Raw genomic sequence first — 22,203 nt, forward strand, 5'->3', positions numbered from 1 at the left:
TGTCTGCCTATTCCATCAGCCTATGTCCTCTTGAAGTTTTTAACTAACCTCCTCAGAGTTCACCACACCTGAAGTTTTGTATCAGCTGCCAAATTTGAAACTGTGCTCTGCACATCTAAGTCCAGGTCATTAATATAGATCAAGAAAAGTAGCAGCCCCAACACCAACTCCAGGGACTCCACTATATACCTCACTCCAGTCTGAACAGCAACCTTTCACCACCACTCTGTTTCCTGTCACTCAGCCAATTTCATATCCATGCTGCCACTGTCTGCTTTATTCCACAGCTAACACTGTTCACAAGTCTTTTCAATAGCACTTTTTCAAATGTTTTTTGGAAGTACCACATCAATACATCACTCTGATTAACCCTCTCTTATCTCATCAAAAAATTCAAGCAAGTTATTAAACATGATTAGTCAGAGAATCATGGAATCCTACAGTGCAGAAGGAAGCCATTCAGCCCATCGAATCTGCACCGACCACAATCCCACCCAGGCCCTATCCCCATACATTTACCCTAACTAGTCCCACTGACATTAAGGGGCAATTTAACATGGCCAATCCACTGAACCCGCACATCTTTGGAGTGTGGGAGGAAACCAGAAATCCACACAGACATGGTGAGGATGTGCAAACTCCACACAGACAGTCATCCAAGCTAGGAATTGAACCCGGGTCCCTGGCGCTGTGAGGCAGCAGTGCTAACCACTGTGCCACCGTCCTTAACAAATCTTGTTGGCTTTCCTTAATTAATCCACATTTGTTCAAGCGACTGTTGATTTTGTATCGTAGATTCTTTCTAAGAGTTTTCTCACCATCAAGATTAAACTGACTGGCCAAGAATTGCTGGCATATCCTCAGACCCTTTTCAGAACAAGGTGCACCATTTGTAATTCTTCAATCCTCTTGCACCACTCCATTATCTAAGGAGGACCTGAAGGTTATGGCCAGTGCCTCTGCAATCTTCACCCTAACTTTCCTCAATATCCTCGGATGCATTTCTTCTGGCCTTAGTGACTAATCAATCTTATGTACAGCCAGCCTTTGTAACACCTCTTCTTTAGCCCATCCAGTGCCTCCACTATCTCCTCTTTCACTATGACTTTGGACAGAATCTACTTTGGTAAACTCAGATGCACATAACTTATTTACTTCTGCAGCTGTGCCTCCTGCCTCTATGCTTCAATCCCCATTTAGGTCCCTAATTGGTCTCACTCTTCCTTTTACAATTTACATGTGCTATATAAGACTTTTGGATCCCGGTTATGTTAACTCCCAATCTCTCCTCATACTCTTTCACTACCTCTCTTACTTGTTCTTTTCACTTATCAGTGAACCTTCTATAATTCAGCGATGTTCTCAATTTTATTGTCCACCTGACATCTGCCCACCCATTTTCTGCTTCATCCCACTGACTGGGTGGAATTTTATGAGTTTTTTTCTCAGTATCCAGCCTGGAAATGGGAGAGTTCCTAATCTGTTTTTCGGGCGAGTTTTCATGCCCAATCGTATGCACTCAGTCTTTGAAAATATGGCCTAAACTGTTTCTAGCTGCCAGAGGCAGTGGCCGGGACTTAACTCACCAGAGAGCCAGCAGCTCAGGTCGGAGCCATAAACTGCGCACGCGCAGGAAAAGTGGAAAAGAAAAACTGCTCTGCTGACAGCGGCACGGTAGCACAGTGGTTAGCACTGCTGCTTCACAGCTCCAGGGTCCCGGGTTCGATTCCCGGCTCGGGTCACTGTCTGTGTGGAGTTTGCACATTGTCTGCGTGGGTTTCCTCCGGGTGCTCCGGTTTCCTCCCACAGTCCAAAGATGTGCGGGTTAGGTTGATTGGCCAGGTTAAAAATTGTCCCTCAGAGTCCTGAGATGCGTAGGTTAGAGGGATTAGCGGGTAAAATATGTGGGGGTAGGGCCTGGGTGGGATTGTGGTCGGTGCAGACTCGATGGGCCGAATGGCCTCCTTCTGCACTGTAGGGTTTCTAAAAAAAAAACCACCCCGGGCCAGATAAAGCCTTCCCCTCCCTCCACGGACATCAAAGACCCTCCCAACATTGCTGACCCCCTTACCTCTCTACCCCCCCACCCCGCCCCCCCCCACAGACCCCCTTGCACGTGGCCCCCTCATCACCCCCCCCCGGCCCCGAAGGATGACTGACATGACCCTCTCTCTCGCCAGCCTCAGATCATCACAGAGGTACATTTTCCCCCCCATGCCCCCCCCCCCCCCCCCCCCCTCCCCCCATCCCCCCCATATCAGCACACCTGCAAGTGGTGACTTGGCTTCCCCTCCATGGTAACAAGACAAATTGCATTAAACTCGCTGGAATGCTCTAACGGGCACGTGACTCATCCAAACTGCCTGCAGCTGATCTGCCCAAACAAGGGAGAGCTCCATAAAAACCCCAAGGATGGACAGACAGGCAGGTAGTGCAGGAAAAAATGGCCTCCAAGAAGACAGCTCCCCGTTTTTTGGATGCAGATCTGGCCAGGTTGCTGGAGGCGGTGGAAGCAAGGCGGGACACTCTATTCCCCCAGGGCGCCATCCTTGGGGAAGGGATAGAAAAACGCAGTGTGGGAGCATGCGTTCGTGCCAGGGCACTGGCCAGGAGAACCAGGAAGCAGTGCCGCAAAAAACTGAATGACCTCATCTGGGCAGCAAGGGTGAGCGTTTTACCTCATCCAGCATCTTCCTCCTAAATGACCCCCAGATCCCCCCCATCCCCAGCACACTTTCAGCCCCTGACCCCAAAGCGCCTCCCTTCTCCCACCCAAGAGTATCACAACCTTTGCCCTCTGAGGGCCACCCCCTTGTGCCATCAGATTTTACATGGCTCCTTCAGTCCCCACAGAAGAAGAATGCCCATAATCGCCAGGAGAGGGCGAAGACAGGGGGTGGTGTGGCTGAGATTTGGGTCCTCACCCTCTTTGAGGAACTGGCACTGGAGCTTGCAGGAGAGGACAGCATGTGGACCATTAGTGACAGCATGGTCGGGCTGCAGCATAGAACTGAGCATCTGTCAATCCTCCACTTGTTGGAGAAATCTGAAATAAGTTGCATGCAGCCCAGATTCCTCTCCCTTCCTTGCACTTAACCTTGTGTCCTGTGTTGCAGGAAGGGACCCCGACACGCCTGGCCATGAGGCATTGCAGCCCCACTGCTGCTCCCACCCATCCTGCCCCCGACAGCTCGGAAACTCCTCGGAGGAAGTAGATGGACGGACCACCAGGGCTGGCACCAGTTTTGTGTCAGCTTTCACCTCGCAACCCACCATCCCAGAGACTCTCGCATCAGTGGGTCAAGTGAGTGGCGAGGTATCTGGGTCACTCTCTGGTGCACAGGACACATCTGCTGATGTACATCGGGTGGCGGAGGGAACGTCCGAGGCCTCTGGCATGCAGGGGCCTGCCAGAGGTGAGGACTCAGCTGACCCCAGGCTACATGCTGGGCCTCTGAGATCACTTCTCCCTCAGCTGCTGGAGATGCAGCAACAGAGCGAGGGAATGCAGGAGGGGCTGACGGCCACACTGGACCAACTGTGAGGCTGTTGGGAGGAGTCCCAAAGCTTTCAGGCAGACCAGCTATTGCCTGTCTTGCATGCTTCCCAGGCCAACACTGCAAGGGTGGCGTCTGCAGTGGAAAGCCTGGGGCAGGGGATCCTCACCATGAGTGGCAGGTTCCAAGCAAAGGCTGAGTCACGGCAGGCCATGGCGAAATCCCAGAGAGCCACAGCTGAGTCACAGCAGGTCACAACTGGGGGCCTCAACAGACTTCTCGAGATTCTGGTGCCCATGGCTGAGAGGCTTGAGAGCCTGCAGGAGACCCAGCAGGATAGCACCAAGACACAGCGGACTATGGTAGCAGCCCTTCAGAACGTGGCCCAGTCACAGAGGGTCATGGCTGAGGGGCTGCAGAGCATGGCCCAGTTTCAGAGGGCACTTACTGCTGCCATTGGTGGCCTCCGACTCAGGTGGCCATTGCAGAGGGCTCGGTCACCGTGGGTAGGATGCAGGTGGTCCTCCAGGACTGGCAGGGCCAGGTAACGCCGGAGCTCCTAGAGCTCACTGCAGAAGCACTGTTGCCCCATGGAGTGACCCAGGGGCCCACAGGAACCCCGAGGGAGGAGGAAGGACCCGAGCCCATGTCGGGGCCTTCCACCCAGGAGACTGCGGCTGTGGCTATACCTTCTGACTCCCCCCTTCCTGACACCGGGCATCTCAGGGGCAGCAGGATGAAATATGTCCCTGACACCTGGAAGCTGGCCAGGGCCCTCAAGGTCCAGATCCTCCAGAGAACGATCGCCAAGGGCATCACAAGCCACGGGGCACAGTAGGCAACTGGCCACTTCCACCTCTGTAAAGTTTCACGTTCACATGTTTTTATATCATCACATTTTTTGAAAGCACTATTATTGGCAACAATAAATTGTTATATCACCCCACACTGACTAACGTGTCTCTAATTAGCCTCTAACAGGAATGTACTTACCCCAATGGTCGCCGGAGGGACCCTGCACATTGATGTCAGTGGGGGAGACCCCTCAATGCACTGCTACTGAGAAAATTAACATGTTCAAATAATTCACTGGCTACAGCAGGTGGCATGCATTGGAAGCAACGCACAGCATCTGCCATGGCATCCCCAGAGCTCATGAAAGATTACGTGGGCCTCATTACATCAGGTCTCTGCATCACTCTCAGGCCTCCGCACAGGCAGCGTCAGCCATGTCCGAAGCAGGTTCCCCGTGTCCCCCTGGGCTCCTCCTCAAAGACCTCCAGGACATCAGAACTCCTCGATATGAAACTGTCATGCACGCTGCCGGGGTGTCTGGCGCAAACATGCATGATGTTCAGCTGATGGTCACACACCAATTGCACATTTATTGAGTGGAAGCCCTTTCTGTTCATGAATCTTCCTGGATTCTTCACCAGGGCCTTGAGGGCGATGTGGGTGCAGTCTATATAGGCCCCCTGCACATTTGGCACCCCCGCGAATCCTGCAGCCCGGGCTTCCTGCTGGGCCTGGTCCAGGTCAGATTTGATATACTGGCCGGGCCGGGCATACATGGTATCTGTGACCACCTTGACACACCTGTGGACGGATGATTGGGAAATGCCATAAAGGTCTCCGCTGTCTGGAAAGACCCAGTGGCATAAAGGTTTAAGGCGGCTGTCACTTTCACAGCCACCGGGAGTGGGTGCCCCCAGTACCCTGAGATGCCAGGTCCTGAAACAAATGGTACAGGTGTTGCATTGTCTCCTTCGGAGCCGGAGCCGTTGGCGGCATGCGATGTCCGACAGTTGCTCGAAGGACACTCGCGTGCAGAACTACTGGGGTCTCCTGCCTCTGGCAGCTGTATCCCTCTACTCCTGCGAGTAAGGCCTGTGCCCCCCCTGCCCGCAATTCATCCTCCTGCTCCTCCTCAGCTCCAGCAGCAACCAAAAGAACAGCAAGATCAATGGGCTACATTACAAAAGCCAGCTCGTCAATCTAAAGGGCAGGGGGTGGGAGGGAATTGGGGAAGGGGAGAGACAGATGGAGAGGTTTAAGAACTCTGCTCTCCCCCAGCCAAGCAACACAGACTTCCCATACCACCCCCACAGACCCCCAGCCACACTCTCCATACCACCCGCCTCACAGGTCTCCCCCCTCCCACTCACAAACACACACCCAGAACCCATGCGGTAGCGGCCCCAGACAGTGCTGCTGGACAAGTCCTGAGGCTGCAGCACTGCCACTTCAGAGAGTCTCCAGCCCAACTCCCATCTGCAACAGTGCTTGCTGCTGCCAGCACTAGGACCCAGAGTCAGCGCTAAGACCCGAGGTCAACGTTCTGGCCCGGGCCCGTGCTTAGAGTCTGAGGTTGGACCCCATGAGCAACAACAGTCCCCTAACCCCCACATATTCGCAGCACCCCTCTGACCCGAAATGCAACATGGCCACCACAAAACAACCCACTCTGGGCAGCATGGAACAGTTTGAAAGCAAGACTTACCTCCTCGCTCACCCTCACTGATCAAGCACCTGAATCCGACTTTTATACATGAGGTGTTTTCCTGACTGATCCGGCTGCGGTGATCAAGATTATTAAGACAGATGAGCTGAGACGATTGGGAGTGAAACTCGCTAATGACATTGTGATGAATGCAAAAAAAGGCAAATTGACGTTTTGCCCATTTTGGGCAGGCTCCCGATTTTATTTTTCCTCGGTAAAATGGGAATGGACGCAAAAACAGAAGCCATTCCCGCTAATCGCATCACGCCCAATTTTATGACATTTTCCCGGTGCAAAACGGACACAATGAGGTCATAAAATTCCACCCAATATCTCTTTTATCATCCAGGGATCTGGATTTGTTTACCCTACCACCTCAGCTCCACTGCCTCACTACGTGTGATGTGTCAATTTCAAAATGCTTCTGGTCCTATGTCTCTATATTTTCACCTCACACTAACTTAGTGACCTCTTCTTGCCTGACTTGATTGCACTGTCCCACCTCAGTCTCGAGGCCACCAAGATCTGACCTGACTGAAATGTTCACAAGGTTTATACTGCAATTAGCAAAGTTATACCTGGATGTGTTTAAAAAGATGAATTTAAGAATCTGAAGACATGCACACAGATGGTGTGCACGATCGCTTGAACTTGCAGCCTTACAGGACAGTTTCCTCTCAATTCATGTTGGCTATTAACCACACAGTGGGTTAACATAGGGCACAATCTAATCTAAATCGCCGTGTGCCCCTGAAAAATTGCTGATTACCTTTTTCTTCAACTCCACACTGATGGCATTGGCCTCTTTCAGGAAGATGGCGTTTCCCCAGAGCAGGTCCCGCAAGGAGGTAAACTGGTAGCATTTCCACTTACGGAATGCCCATAGGGCCAACTCAAACTCTTGCTCTGTCCATTGCACTGTGCAGAAAGACAACAATGGAAAACATATTAGAACATAAGATTCAGCAGTCAAATCTAGTACATGTCACTCCAAGATGACCCATGCTGCACCAGCAATGGCCTACTCCATCAGAGTTTCCAAAATCTAAAATATCTAGCCACATGTAACTCTGTGTAAGAGGTATGTGCTAAATTATGAGCGGTATTGTGGACTTTTTCCAATGAGACTGTCACAAACTGAGATGACATAGGTTCCCTTAAATGAACTAGACTGTCATAAGAGTGTGAAAGGACAGTGTCTGACCCACTGTCCCACCCAGTCCCAGAGTGTGAAAGGACAGTGTCTGACCCACTGTCCCACCCAGTCCCAGAGTGTGAAAGGACAGTGTCTGACCCACTGTCCCACCCAGTCCCAGAGTGTGAAAGGACAGTGTCTGACCCACTGTCCCACCCAGTCCCAGAGTGTGAAAGGACAGTGTCTAACCCACTGTCCCACCCAGTCCCAGAGTGTGAAAGGACAGTGTCTGACCCACTGTCCCACCCAGTCCCAGAGTGTGAAAGCACAGTGTCTGACCCACTGTCTCACCCAGTCCCAGAGTGTGAAAGGACAGTGTCTGACCCACTGTCCCACCCAGTCCCAGAGTGTGAAAGGACAGTGTCTGACCCACTGTCCCACCCAGTCCCAGAGTGTGAAAGCACAGTGTCTGACACTCTGTCCCACCCAGTCCCAGAGTGTGAAAGGACAGTGTCTGACCCACTGTCCCACCCAGTCCCAGAGTGTGAAAGCACAGTGTCTGACACTCTGTCCCACCCAGTCCCAGAGTGTGAAAGGACAGTGTCTGACCCACTGTCCCACCCAGTCCCAGAGTGTGAAAGCACAGTGTCTGACACTCTGTCCCACCCAGTCCCAGAGTGTGAAAGGACAGTGTCTGATCCACTGTCCCACCCAGTCCCAGAGTGTGAAAGGACAGTGTCTGACCCACTGTCCCACCCAGTCCCAGAGTGTGAAAGCACAGTGTCTGACCCACTGTCCCACCCAGTCCCAGAGTGTGAAAGGACAGTGTCTGATCCACTGTCCCACCCAGTCCCAGAGTGTGAAAGGACAGTGTCTGACCCACTGTCCCACCCAGTCCCAGAGTGTGAAAGCACAGTGTCTGACCCACTGTCCCATCAAATCCCAGAGTGTGAAAGGACAGTGTCTGACCCACTGTCCCACCCAGTCCCAGAGTGTGAAAAGACAGCATCTGACGTCTGTGGTAGGGAAATTGTTGGAGAAGATTCTTAGAGATAGAATATATGCGCATTTAGAACTGAATAATCTCATTAGCGATAGACAGCATGGTTTTGTACGAGGGAGGTCATGCCTCACAAATTTGGTGGAGTTTTTTGAGGAGGTGACAAAAACAATTGACGAGGGAAGGGCTGTGGATGTCGTCTATATGGATTTTAGTAAAGTGTTTGACAAGGTCCCTCATGGCAGGCTGGTGCAAAAGGTTAAATCTCACGGGATAAAAGGTGAACTAGCTAGATGGGTGGAGAACGGGCTTAGCCAAAGAAGACAGAGGGTAACAGTGGAGGGGTCTTTTTCCGGTTGGAGGTCTGTGACTAGTGATGTTCCGCAGGGCTCTGTACTGGGACCTCTGCTGTTTGTGATATATATAAATGATTTGGAGGAAGATGTAGCTGGTGTGATCAGTAAGTTTGCGGACGACACAAAGATTGCTGGAGTGGCGGATAATGATGAACATTGTCAGAGAATACAGCAGGATATAGATAGGCTGGAACATTGGGCGGAGAAATGGCAGATGGAACTTAATCCAGACAAATGCGAAGTGATGCATTTCGGTAGATCTAATGTAAGGGGGAGCTATACAATAAATGGCAGAACCATCAGGAGTATAGAAACACAGAGGGACCTGGGTGTACAAGTCCACAGATCCTTAAAGGTGGCAGCACAGGTGGAGAGGGTGGTGAAGAAGGCATATGGCATGCTTGCCTTTATTGGACGGGACATAGAATATAAAAGCTGGCATATGATGTTGCAGCTGTATAGAACGTTGGTTAGGCCACATTTGGAATACTGCGTCCAGTTCTGGTCGCCACACTACCAGAAGGATGTGGAGGCTTTGGAGAGAGTGCAGAAAAGGTTTACCAGGATGTTGCCTGGTATGGAGGGTCTCAGCTGTGAGGAGAGATTGGGTAAACTGGGGTTGTTCTCCCTGGAAAGACGGAGGATGAGGGGCGACCTAATAGAGGTGTATAAAATTATGAAGGGCATAGATAGGGTGAACAGCGGAAAGCTTTTTCCCAGGTCGGAGGTGACGAACACAAGGGGTTACGGGTTCAAGGTGAGGGGGGCAAGGTTCAACACAGAGGTCAGGGGGACCTATTTTACACAGAGGGTGGTGGGGGCCTGGAATGCGCTGCCAAGCAAGGTGATTGAGGCAGACACGCTGGGATCGTTTAAGACTTATCTAGATAGCCACATGAACAGACTGGGAATAGAAAGGTACAAACGAATGGTCTAGTTGGGCACATGAGCGGCACAGGCTTGGAGAGCCAAAGGGCCTGTTCCTGTGCTGTATTGTTCTTTGTTCATCTGACCCACTGTCCCACCCAGTCCCAGAGTGTGAAAGGACAGTGTGTGATCCAATCCCAGAGTGTGAAAGGACAGCGTCTGACCCACTGTCCCACCCAGTCCCAGAGTGTGAAAGGACAGTGCACAACATCATCGCAGTGAAGCACAATCATCTGTTTTTGATGGAACAAAGAAAATCACAGCCCTGCTGTAGAACCAACCAGCAGTGGTGAGGTCATGGATTGTAGATGCCTGAGAAATTGCAATAAGATCAACCCCCTGAAAAAGTGTAAATGCATCCTTTTGCTTTATATTCTTTTTGTCTCCCATTTTAAGTTCCAATGATCCATCATTTGTGGTTGTCACCAAGTGAGATGTTATTTAATTATTCCCTGTTCTTGATCTGTGTGTCTTATCGGTCAATGTCTTCTCAAACCAATTGTAATTGCAGAAGGCGTGCTCCTTTTGTGGACCCTTTCCTTCCCTGTGGAAAAGTTCTTGTAACTGCGTTACAGCATTGCTGAGATTGGTTAGTCAGATTGTGGGAGATCCTCACAGTATTCATATATCCTGTACACAATGCAGCAAAGCCACCAGTACTGTTCCACCAGCTTCCCTGATGTTGGGCACAAGTCAGAAATCAGTGAAACGGGTCAAAATTAAAAATGGAAAGAACTGTATCCCTTACCTTCCTCCTCTGGCTCTTCATCTTCTTGTGCATTGTCTGGGTAAAAGCAAGAATCCATCTGCCTTTGTAAGGCCTCCAGCCTGCTTTCATAGTCCTTTAAGGGGAGGGTTAAAAGAAATTGTCAAAAAAATGAAGCATGGATTTCTTCTCCAGAATGCTTCTGTTTAGTATATGTTGTTATTTGTACACTCAGTGTTGCCACTGCACTGATACACAGAGATGTGTAAAAATTTTATGAAGACTTGCCAAATCCTCATGTACTGGGCCTGGTAAATGTCACATCCCATAGCTCATAAATACTGAATCTTCTGGTGTCTATCTCAGGATTCAAAGAGCTATGAAGGGAAGTGTGCCATCTAACCAAAGTCCACTCTTTCTTTTCTGTATTCTATACTTTTCAATCTGCTGGCCTAAGGCAGCCGGTGAGCAATGATTGGGATTCTGTACAACTGGAATAAATAGGAAAGGGCTGGTTCGTTGTGATTATATGCAATGGGAATAAACATATTCCCATTGCATGTAATCACAATGAACCAGCCCACAGTCCACAAGAATATGACGGCGCAGTAGTCAATGGGAAGACAATTTGGTTCTTTGGAACTCGGTGCAATGCGGGGGTGAATGGAAAAATCCATTACTGTGGAAAAAAAACTAAAGGAGCTCAGGCCATTGAGTTTCTATAAAATAGGAGTGACTGGAAAGAGGGTTAGGTCATTAGAATCTTATATACAATGTGAGTGAATAGGAAAGGGATTGATTTACTGAAACTCTCTACGAGAGTAAATAAGAAGCCATTTAGCTCATTAGAATTCTAAATAGTGGCAGTGCATGGAAAGGGGGTTGTACAATTCCGTACTTGGACTAACATTTTTCGGATTCAAATAACTGCCTTGTGGTGACAAGAGCACTGGAAATTTCAGGCGGGAATCATAGAGCAACACCTTTCGAAACGCAAATGGACTGGGGCAGACAATAAACTCAATAACAAAACCAAAATAAATTAATTGGTTTGTTGGTGCTGGTGAGCAGTTCCTGTTCCTAACTCACCAATTAATCCACTGGTTCTTACTCAGGGTCCACTATCACTGTATTCATGGTGGACACACTGAGCTGTTACAGGTGGGAATAGCTGTTAACTGAGATCATTTGCTACTAACCAGGTACATTTCAAGAAACCATGTTGACACATACCAATCTCTGCTGCTCCAACAGTAAATCAGCCTCCTCCTTTTCTCTCCGATATTGGGTTTCTAGCTCCTGAAGCCTGAGAAGCAATTTAACAAAGTAAAATATCTTTCTCAGGCTGATTCCGAGAAGACATCACAGACCACTATAAATTGCTTCAATGAGGAATATTATTAAACCACTTGTGAAAGTAACTTCAGGGAATCAGGTTGTCTGTCTCCTGTGGCAAAGGTGATTAAACACTGTGTCAACTAACATTCCTAAGTCAGGTATAGCACCAATTAAGATATACAGCAAAGCTTCTTCAACACTGTCCTATCAAACATTGCAAGAGCAGGTCAGAGGCTGGAAATTTTGAGGTGAGTAATTCTCACCCCGACTCCCCAAAGCCTGTCCACCATCAGTGTGATGGAATACTCTCCACTTGCCGGGATGAGTGCAGCTCCAGCACCATTCAAGAAGCTCAACACCATCAAAGACAAAGCAATCCAATTGATCATTTATCCCATGCACCACCTTCAACATCCACTCCCCTCCACCACTGGCGCACAGTGGCAGCAGTGTGCACTATCTACAAGATGCACTGCAGCAACTTGTCAAAGTTTCTTTGGCAGCACCTTCCAAACCCATGTCCTCTACCACTTAGAGGGCAAGGGCACTAGGTGCTTGAGAATATCACCACCTGCAAGTTCCACCACCCTGACTTGGAACTATAATAATTGTTCCTCACTGTTGCTGGGTCAAAATCTTGGAACTTCCTTCCCAGTATCATTGAGGGTGTACCTGTATCAGATGGACTGCAGCAGTTCAGGAAGTCAGCTCACTCAACCTTCTCAAGGGCAATTAGGGACGGGCAATAAATTCTGGCCTTTTACATCCCATGGATAAAATGTTTTAAAACTCCAAAGTCAGTCAGAACATGGTTTAGATGTGGAGTAAACTCCATCTACAGTCTCCCATCAAATATAACAGTGCTTATAACCTGATTCCGAGCTCCCTCAACAGTCTCCCTCAACAGTCTCAACAGTCTTGGGGCGGCATGGTAGCACAGTGGTTAGCACTGCTGCTTCACAGCTCCAGGGACCTGGGTTCGATTCCCGGCTTGGGTCACTGTCTGTGTGGAGTTTGCACATTCTCCTCATGTCTGTGTGGGTTTCCTCCAGGTGCTCCGGTTTCCTCCCACAGTCCAAAGATGTGCGGGTTAGGTTGATTGGCCGTGCTAAAAATTGCCCTTGGTGTCCTGAGATGCGTAGGTTAGAGGGATTAGTGTGGGGATATGGAGGTAGGGCCTGGGTGGGATTGTGGTCGGTGCAGACTCGATGGGCCGAGTGGCCTCTTTCTGTACTGTAGGGTTTCTATGATTCTATGAACAGTGTTCTAGCCAGGTGCCTTCCATGGGCCAGTGGCATTATCAGTTTTCAAAGCAAGATGATATTTGGACAAAAATATGAATTGAGTCATATATGATCCAAAGCAAGGACAAACCTCTTGTAGTCAAATGTAACGGAAACAGAACTTGACTTACTGGTTACCATAAATTAATAGATAAGCATTGGCACAGAGTGCAAAAAATTGTTGCTAGTTTGGATCTAAATCAGCAGTCTCACTGACAGGTTTGCATCATGTGGCTCATAAAAGATTTTATGAAGACTTGCCAATGCCACGAGGACTGGGCCTGGTTAGTACTGCATTCCTTGAAATCAAAGGTACTGAATCTGTAAGCATCTGTTGAATAGTCTCAGGATTCTAAATGGTCTGATGGGAACTGTGCCAGCTGTCCAGAGTCTACTTTTTTCTCTGTATTCTCTACTCTTTAATCTGTTGGCCGAAAGCAGCCAGTGAGCAACGATTGGGCTTTTATATAACTAGAATAACGAGAAAGATAGAAAAGAGTAGACCCTCTGGCCCTTCGAGCCCGCTCCATCATTCATTATGATCATGGCTGATCATCCAATTCGACAGCCTGATCCCACCTTTGCCTGATCCTTTGATCCCCTTCGCTCCAAGTACTTTATTTAACTCCTTCTTGAAAACATACAATGTTTTGGCATCAACTGTTTTCTGTGGTAGCAAATTCCACAGGCTGGCCACTCTCTGGGTGAAGAAATTTCTCCTTATCTCAGTCCTAAAAGGTTTACCCCTTATCCTTAGACTATGACCCCTGGTTCTGGACATCCTCACCATCAGAAAGAGCTTGTCTGCATATACCCCATCGAATCCTGTAAGAATTTTATTGGTTTCTATGCGATCCCCCCCTCAGCTGGACTCCAGCGAATATAATCCTAACCGACTCAATCTCTCTTCATACGTCAATCCCCCATCCCAGGAGTCAATCTGGTAAACCTCCACTGCACTCCCTCTACAGCAAGAACATTTTTCCTCAGATAAGGAGACCAACATTGCACACACTATTCCAGGTGTGGCCTCACCAATGCTTTGTATAATTGCAGCGAGACATCTCTGCTCCTGTACTCAAATCCTCTCGCTATGAAGGCCAACATGCCATTTGCCTTCTTTACTGCCTGCTGCACCTGCATGCTTACCATCAACAACTGGAGTGCGAGGACACCCAGATCTCATTGCACATTCCTCTCCCTTAATTTACAGCAATTCAGATAATAATCTGCCTTCCTGCTTTTGCTACCAAGGTGGATAACCTCACATTTATCAACATTATACTGCAGCTGCTATGCATATGCCCACACACTCATCTTGTCCAAATCACACTGAAGCATCTCTGCATCCTCTTCACACTTCACCCTTCCACCCAGCTTTGTGTCATCTGCAAACTTGGAGACATTACATTTAGTTCCCCCATCTAAATCATTAATATATAACTAGAAAAGCGTTTGTTCCACTGTAATTATATGTTATGAAAATAAATGTAAAAATGCTTTGTCCGTCAGAATCCTATTGCACAGAAATAAATGGAAAGGCAACTTGCAATTCTGTGCAACGGGGGTGAATGGAAAAATACTTGATCCATTTCTGTTCAATACAATGGGAAACTAAAAGGAGTTCAGGCCACTGGGTTTTTATAACAGAGTGAATGGAAAGAGTTTTAGGTCATTAGCATCTTGTATATAATGGGTGTGAATGGGAAGGAGATTGACATAGTGGTTGGTGTAAAAAGTAGATCACTGTGGTTGGGCTAAATTAACTCAATGCCCATTTGATGGGTTGTTTTGCCCTAAACCAAAGAATGTCACCATCTATCCTCTATTGATCCCTTCTTCCAACCCTAAATTTTTCCAGTATTCCTCCCTTTACCTTTGTTCCATCTCCTGTTTCATGTCGATGCCCTGCTTCTCCAGCAGTTCCCGCTGAGCAAAGGCCCAGTCGACAGGCTCGACTGGTGTCTCTGCACAGGGTGTCTTGTCACGCTCTTGGCGGGCCTGTTCAGGGTGGTTGAAGCGGAAGACATGGCTCTTCCCCATAATGATGCGGTTTCCTTTGAAGAAACGGAAATGGAGAAATTGTCTCAATTCAGCTCATGAAAAACCTTCAGTGGAATTTTACAGCCCCCTAGGAGTGGGCTAGTTGTCGGGGAGTGCTTTGGCAGCATTGCCTGTCTGTCTCTGCCAGTATTTTACCATCAAAAGGGAAGTGCTGGGCTGCCAATCTGCCCTTGGCCCAATTGTGACCAATGGTGGCCACTTAAGGAGCTCCTTCCACTGCTGCCAGGATTTTACCAGCAGAAGACATCATGCCACATAGCAAGGCTACCACGTGAAACTGGTAACCTCTTTATGGGCCAAACCTGGGGGAGGTGCAGGGAGGATCTCTGTTGGGCACACTCTCCCAGACTTAACTCACCCCCCTCCCACAGTACACCCCACACCCTCATATGTTTCCCCACCACCCTCCTAACGTGGTCCTCCATCCCTTTTGCTGGGGTCCAACAGCCTGGCTTCATTCAGCAGAACCCCGGACATAGCTTGGTATCTGACCCCATCTCTCCTCTTGGTGGAGAGCTGCCTGTAGTCCCAGCTGTGGCCACTACTCCTTGTGGCACTGCTGGGACTAGTGAGCTGCCAACCAATTGATTCACCGGCAACTGTCAGAGGCAGGACTTCCTCCAATTGGAGGACAGAAGTCTTGACCTGAACCAATTCAAAGCCCAATGACTGTTAGTCACTGTGGGGTGATCCAATCAAGTGGAGGTGGGATCACACTAGACTTTTCAGGGAGGGGGTGGGGCCTCCACGTCCAGGTAAAATAGTGGCCATTTTGTGTCCAATTAGTCCTTTCTGAATGCCCAGAATTTGAAACTCAGAATCTATTTGTACTTAAAGTACAAATGAAAAAGTGTTGCTCCCTTTCAGCAGAACTTGCCTGTTCACACTTTAAACTTGAGTACTTCACCCTGTTCTGGTCACCCAGATACAAGGATGACACTTTTCTACCAGAAATTGTGTGGGGAACAGCCACTAGGTTGATCCAAAGATGGGGCTTTGGAGAAAATACTGGAGAAATGTGTTTTGTTTTCAGCATGGAAAGGGAGCAGCTGAGTGACTATCTTACAGAGTAGATGAGATGGATCGGAGAATAGAAAAGCTAAAAGAGAAAATGCTGGATAATCTGGATAAATAGAAAAGCTATTCTCTTTCATAAATGGCCTTCATGTGTATTAGCATCAGAGGTGCTCACCAATCTTTTTCTCACACAAGGAAAATTTTCTAGTCCACCTGCTGCAGGAATCTTTGCGGGTGGGTCAGAAAACTTGACGGACCATTGAAAGGTCCATTGACCTCGGGCAGGAATTTTCAGTCTCAGGGTGAGCGTTAGCGAAAAATTGCACCCAATATCTAAACATATGCACACACACACAACTTCCAGAAAACCTCACTGCATCTGGAATGGGAATCACAGCTGATTTTCTTCCACTTAGCTGTTGAGGCGTATTTGAGAAAGTCTGGGATACAATCTCACAGGCTCATTATCCACTGACAGGTGAGGTAGCAACGTAAATGTGAAAGTCACCACCCATTATATAGACTTGTAACCTTCAAAATATTTAAATGTTCCCAGTGAATTGGAATCAACAGCCCTTGATGAATAATTCAGGGTTTGTGATCGATTGCAATAAACAAAAGGAAATTCTGAGAACGTTAATGTCAGAGCAGGGTGAAACACAGAGATGTACATAAGTGTATATTTGAAGCCAGAGCATGTACACAAGATGCAGCCAGAGTACACACCTGATCGAAGAACAGTTGACTCAGTCACCTTCTTTCCATTGACGTATGTGTCTGCAGCTTCACATGGTTCAAGGATGACAATCACTGTCATGCAAAAGAAAATTGTTCAATGGTTTTCAGGTAGTACGACTGGGCTGTTAATCAACAGCACTTTGCCCATTTTATACAGCATCCTGCTCCAAGCTATGCTGACTGAGCTCTTTCTACCGTTGTCATTGCTCCCTGTGGAATTTTGTGTAAGAGCCTCCGCTGAGGTGGCACTAATCATTGAATCTCTGAGCATTGAATACTGGACCTGCTCAGCCAGATTTCCATTGGCATCGCAATGCAGTCTCCCAAAAGCTGCAGCCAGAATAGATTCCAATTTGTGCTGTTGGTTTTGAGAACAGCAGCATTGTCTTCATCTTGAGTTATCTGTCCATAGGCAGATGTTGGCAATTATTCACTGAACCACCTCTAAGTGCTGTGGAAGTTTTTTTTTAAGATTACAGATAGGGCATGGAGACAGACTTCAGATCTGACTCAGCCGGAACGGGTATCAAACCCATTGTTAATCTGAACCCCATGCCCGCTGTCTAGCCAACTGAGCTAATCCCTCAACCCCTGTACAAGTTATATTACTGCATTTATAACACAGGGAACTGAAGTTCAATCCCATAATGGCAATTTGAGAATATTCAGTTTTTGAAAATCTGGAAATTTAAAGCTGTTAGTAGGATAAGTGATCACAAAGCTTTTGGTTTGTTATACAAACCTTATGGCAGAATTCTCCGACTCGTAGGTCCCGCTACCGCTGCTAGTGAGAACACAGTGCTCAGCCGTTCTCTGTTCACAGCAGTGGGACTGGAGAAGCTCTGGGTTCAAGTTTCACTTCAGAACCTGAAGGCCGTGAAAGGCGTGTTCATAATGTGACCAAACAGGCTGATTATCAGCCTCCAAACCCTTCTAATATTCCTGATGGCAGGTAGCAAGTGTGGGAGAGTTTCCTGGTTAGCCATATGGCAGAAGGCAATAGCAAACGACTGCAGTACCTTACCAAACCTAATCATGGACCAATCCAATGGAAGTCTATGATCGGCAATGCCGTCTTAGGGCATGGTATCTGAAGGAGGAGGATGGCCTAAGGTCAAGTCAGATCAGATGGTTGTTTCACATCATTGTGCAACTAGTAAATTAGAGGTTCCATTAGTACGAAACTCCAGACAATACAGAAGTGATCAGAGTGCTGTACCTTCACCTAAGGATTTGATATCACTGCAGAAGATGCAGTGCTCTTCTTTAATGAAATGTCCGCTCAGTACAATGTCCTGCCTCCGTTCTGCATCTTCACGTCCAACTCTGCGGAAACAAATTAAATAGTTTTACATTTACAAAAATATCGCAGACATACTGTAACATGAAGTCCCCATGTTTGACTGTCCTTTTTTGCATTAGGAGATTAATTAGGATGGAACCAATCTACTGTTAACACTGTACTGATCAACAATTACTTTAAAGACAGTGTGGATTCTACATTGGAGCTATGGTCAAATATAAAATAATTGTCTAATATAATGGGGGTGATTCGCCAGAGTTCTTGCCAACCCCTCACTGCAACTTTGGTTGCAACCTCAAAGAAATGGTGTCAGTGTCTGTTTCCGCTGTTTCTCTAGAGTTTCCATCAAAGCTGCGGTGGGAAGGGAGGCGGCGGGTGGTTTATCTGAGATAGATAAGATTTTTAATCAGTAAGGAAATCAAGGATTATGGTAATAAGTCAGGGAAGTGGAGTTGAGGATTATCATATCAGATCAGTCATAATCTCATTGCATGGCAGAAAGACTTGACTGACCGAATGGCCTATTTCTGCTCCTACATCTTATGGTTCTAGCACCCTTACGGAAATACATGTTTTTTTAAGTTTATTTATTAGTGTCACTGCATTGAAGATACTGTGAAAATCCTCTAGTCGCCACACTCTGGCACCTGTTCGGGTCCAATGAGGGAGAATTTAGCATGGCCAATGCACCTAACCAGGGGATTGTGGGAGGAAACTGGAAGGAAACCCACTCAGACACGGGAGAACGTGCAGACTCCACACAGACGTGACCCAAGCCAGGAATTGAACCCGGGTTGCTGGTGCTGTGAGGCAGCAGTGCTAACCACTCTGCCACCGTACCGCCCACATGCATTGTCAAAATGTACACACATTGCCTGCGTTCTTCTATCAAAATCAGAATGGAAAATTGAGAAGACTTAATGAATTAGAAATCATGGAAAGTGAGTCGAGTTTCCCCAACATGCATTCCAGAAGGCCAAGGCTCCTTCCCAATATTTACCCTATAATCTAAGCTTCTGCTCCAGCAGTGGGACATTGTAAGAGGGACTAACTCCCCATCTATTCCTGTGGTTCAGGCAGATGTGAATGATTCGACTGCACAGTTTTCAGGGAAGTTCCTTTCTCTTGTTCTTTCACCAGCATCACCAAAAATAGACTAGTTGGCCATGTGTGCATGGTGCTAGGGTTAACAATCCTGCAAGAGTGTGCTGGAGTCTTCAGGAATAAAATATTGACGTTCAAGACACCACTGTGTGGAAACCCTCGAGAATAATTCAAATCTCCTTAAAGGCAACTGTGTGTTTTTCTCAGTTTATTTGAGCACTTCAGTTTATTAATTATAAAAACATTTGAGATGTGAAAGAAGGCTGTTTCACTGTCAGTCAGGAACCATCCAAGCAGTTAATGAAGAGTCCGCGGAAAGTTGTTTTTTCAGTAGGTGGATGCGTCAGGTTCTCCTTGGTGGGAGGGTGGAGCCATGGCAGCTGAAGGCAAGAAGCCATGTTATAAAACCTCCTGGAATACGCCCAATCAGAGTTGGCAACCAAGAATATTACCAAGTGCAAAATGATGACTGTGTTCAAAAGTAATTCATTGTATATGTAGAGCTTTGAGAAATGACATAAATGCAAATTATTAAAATAATGAAGGGAACAGTTGAACTAAACCAAAGCATGTCCCAAAATAATATTACAGATTATATCGATTACATGGCTGAAGAGAGAAGCAATTCAAACTCAAAATTCAGTCTGTGTATGATTGAAGTTCCTGTTTAAATCAATGTGGTCAAATTTTCAAAATCCAAAAATGTTCTGGTAACTCTTTCCTGTAATGTTAAAAGGAGCTGTTCTGTTCAAATTTAAAAATAGTCTATTTGAAAACCTTGGAGTTGGGACCAAGCAGATTGAAACTCCCAAAAACTGAAAAATCAGTTTCAATTTCCAAGAAGCAATTTAAATGAAGCTGCCAGACTAGGAAAATAAACACTGGATTACTCAGGAGTGACTTGTAAAGAGTTGTTGCATTATTATTATCTTGGCTTGGAGTTAGGTGAAATATTGTCAACCCGAGAGACGTTATCATATTTATGGCTTATTTATGTTCTTGGTTAACTTTTGTTTATTGAATTTGATGTTTTAAACTTGAAATGAGATCTAATATGGTGCTGCATCACTTTTACAAGCTTGAAATGACATCTTATGCAGCCATTTCCAGCACCTAAAACGAGATAGGGTTTATTGATTCTTTCCAGGTATTGTTGCTAAAAGCTTACTGAGATCTCAAGACAAAGTTAAACCCTCTTGAAGACATTGGCATTGATCCAAACATATGATTGGCACCTGCACAATTCTTATATGTTTTAGACTGAGTCATCAGTGGTTGAGTCCCATTCCAACTCCTGTTATAAATCAGCTCATAGGACACTGCAGGTTATCGCTCCTGTAAATAGCCTTTATTTCAGCACAGATGCAGCAATAATTGACTGCAATTCACTGTGGAGACCTCTGCGTGAAGGAGGTGTAGAAGCATTGGCAAGAATGCAAGTGGAATAATCTATAGCAAGACAGTTAGAAAAGAACCCAAAAGGTAACAATCCCTTTAATCCAAGGTCACAGAAATTACAACATGGAAGTTTAGCTCATCCAACCCTAAATCCACGTGTTCACTCTGCTCTCATATTTCTTTATTCCTCTTGCTAATCATTTCTGAAAGTCAACATTGTCACTAACTATGGTACTTTATTCCACAGCCTTGCAATAGCTCCGTGTGAATCGGTTTTATCTGCCCTTTGTACGAAATCTCTTACACTTAATCTGATATCCCTTTATCTTGATCCGTCAATCACTGGAAACAGTTTTGCCCCACTTAAATGATGCAGATACTTCGGTCCATTTCTTTTTTAATCAAATAATATTCCTTTTCTGTTTCCTATGGATCACTAGAAATTCTGAATTTGATTTTTAAAATGCTAGTGCCTGTTAAATCTATGTTAGAGTTAAGCAAATCATCAGTTTACACTCAATCACTACTGAGATTTATTGCTCACTGACCAGACAACCTGAATGCTAAGCTTTGAACAGGTACCTATCAAAAAAAGTAGTGAGCAAGGCCTGTACTGGAATCGTCTGGGCCAAAGTGGAATGAGTTTGTACCTGGTGGTTCCATCCTTGATGTAATACAAGAGGCACTCGGACATCAGTGGGTCCTCATTCAAATTCACCAGATGAGGAGTCTACAAGGAAAAGTCAGACATTGTTACAGGAAGCAATTGTTACAGCACCCCTCCACTGTCTCGGATTTGCACACTGCTTAATCGCTTGCTCAGCATTCAATACTGGATGAGCAGAAATTTCCTCAATGGAATATTGGAAAGGCTGAAGCCTTTGGACAAGATTTTCCAGACCTTACCACTGGCGAAATCGGAAGGCGACCCCTCTCCCCCTCCCCGTGATGGGTTCCCCAGTGGTAAGACAGGTGAGTCACGCAAAACACCGTAGATATCGGCAGGACCAGAAGATCCCGCTGGTGGCCAATGGCTAGCCACCTCCACTGCTGGAAAACATATGGCGGTGGGGAGCCCGCAAATCCCACCCTTTGCTCCGCACTACAAACTCCATTTCCTGAACTCTCTTTCCAATACAAGACCATTTGCATTTTCCTGTTACTTTTGACCCGAGATGAATTTCCGACCACATCTCTGCACCATCAAGATTGCCTATTTCCATCTCTGTGACATCCCTCGACCCTGCCCCTGCAACACCTCATCTGCCATTGAAACCCTTATTCAGGCCTTTGTTACCTCTAGACACGGCTACTTAAACACGCTCCAGCTTGTCTCCCATCTTCCACCCTACATAAAATTGTGCTCATCCAAAATTCTGCTGTCTGTATCTTCACTGGTTCCAAATTGCATTTATCCAACATATTTGAGTTTGCTGACTTTAACAAGCTCCCGGTCCAATAACACCTCAATTTTAAAATTCACATCCTCATTTTCAAATCAGTGGCCTTGCCCCTCCATATCTCAATATCCTCCTTCAGCTTTACAAGTCTCTGCACTCTTCCAATTCTGGCTGCTATGCATCCCTAATTTTAACTATTCTACCATTAGTGGCTATGCTTTGAGCTGCCTTGGCCCCAATTCTCTCCCTGTGGCTCTCTGCCTCTCTCTCCACTTTGAAAATGCTCCTTAAAATGTACCTCTTTGATCAAGCTTTTGGGTCATCTGTCCTGATATTTACCCGTGTCTTAATGCCAAAAATATCTTTATCAGCATTGCTGTTGTTAAGCACCTTTGGAGGATATACCATGTTAATGCACTATATAAATGTAAGCTGTT

The 22,203-nt window shown here is 46.8% G+C and overlaps 1 protein-coding gene across 1 annotated transcript in view; it reads right to left on the reverse strand.

Moving 5' to 3' along the window:
* Nucleotides 1-22,203, reverse strand: part of kif1aa (kinesin family member 1Aa) — a 253,452-nt gene that overhangs the window by 59,748 nt on the left and 171,501 nt on the right. Inside the window, exons 18-24 of the mRNA XM_078202933.1 lie at nt 21,017-21,096; nt 17,781-17,887; nt 16,550-16,633; nt 14,619-14,799; nt 11,355-11,427; nt 10,164-10,257; nt 6,767-6,915 (exon numbers count right to left, since the gene is read on the reverse strand). Coding sequence (XP_078059059.1) covers nt 6,767-6,915; nt 10,164-10,257; nt 11,355-11,427; nt 14,619-14,799; nt 16,550-16,633; nt 17,781-17,887; nt 21,017-21,096 — 768 coding nt within the window. The remainder of the gene's footprint in view (nt 1-6,766; nt 6,916-10,163; nt 10,258-11,354; nt 11,428-14,618; nt 14,800-16,549; nt 16,634-17,780; nt 17,888-21,016; nt 21,097-22,203) is intronic.

Source organism: Mustelus asterias, chromosome 3 (assembly GCF_964213995.1).
Source record: "Mustelus asterias chromosome 3, sMusAst1.hap1.1, whole genome shotgun sequence".
In the NCBI taxonomy this organism is placed as follows: Eukaryota; Metazoa; Chordata; class Chondrichthyes; order Carcharhiniformes; family Triakidae; genus Mustelus; species Mustelus asterias.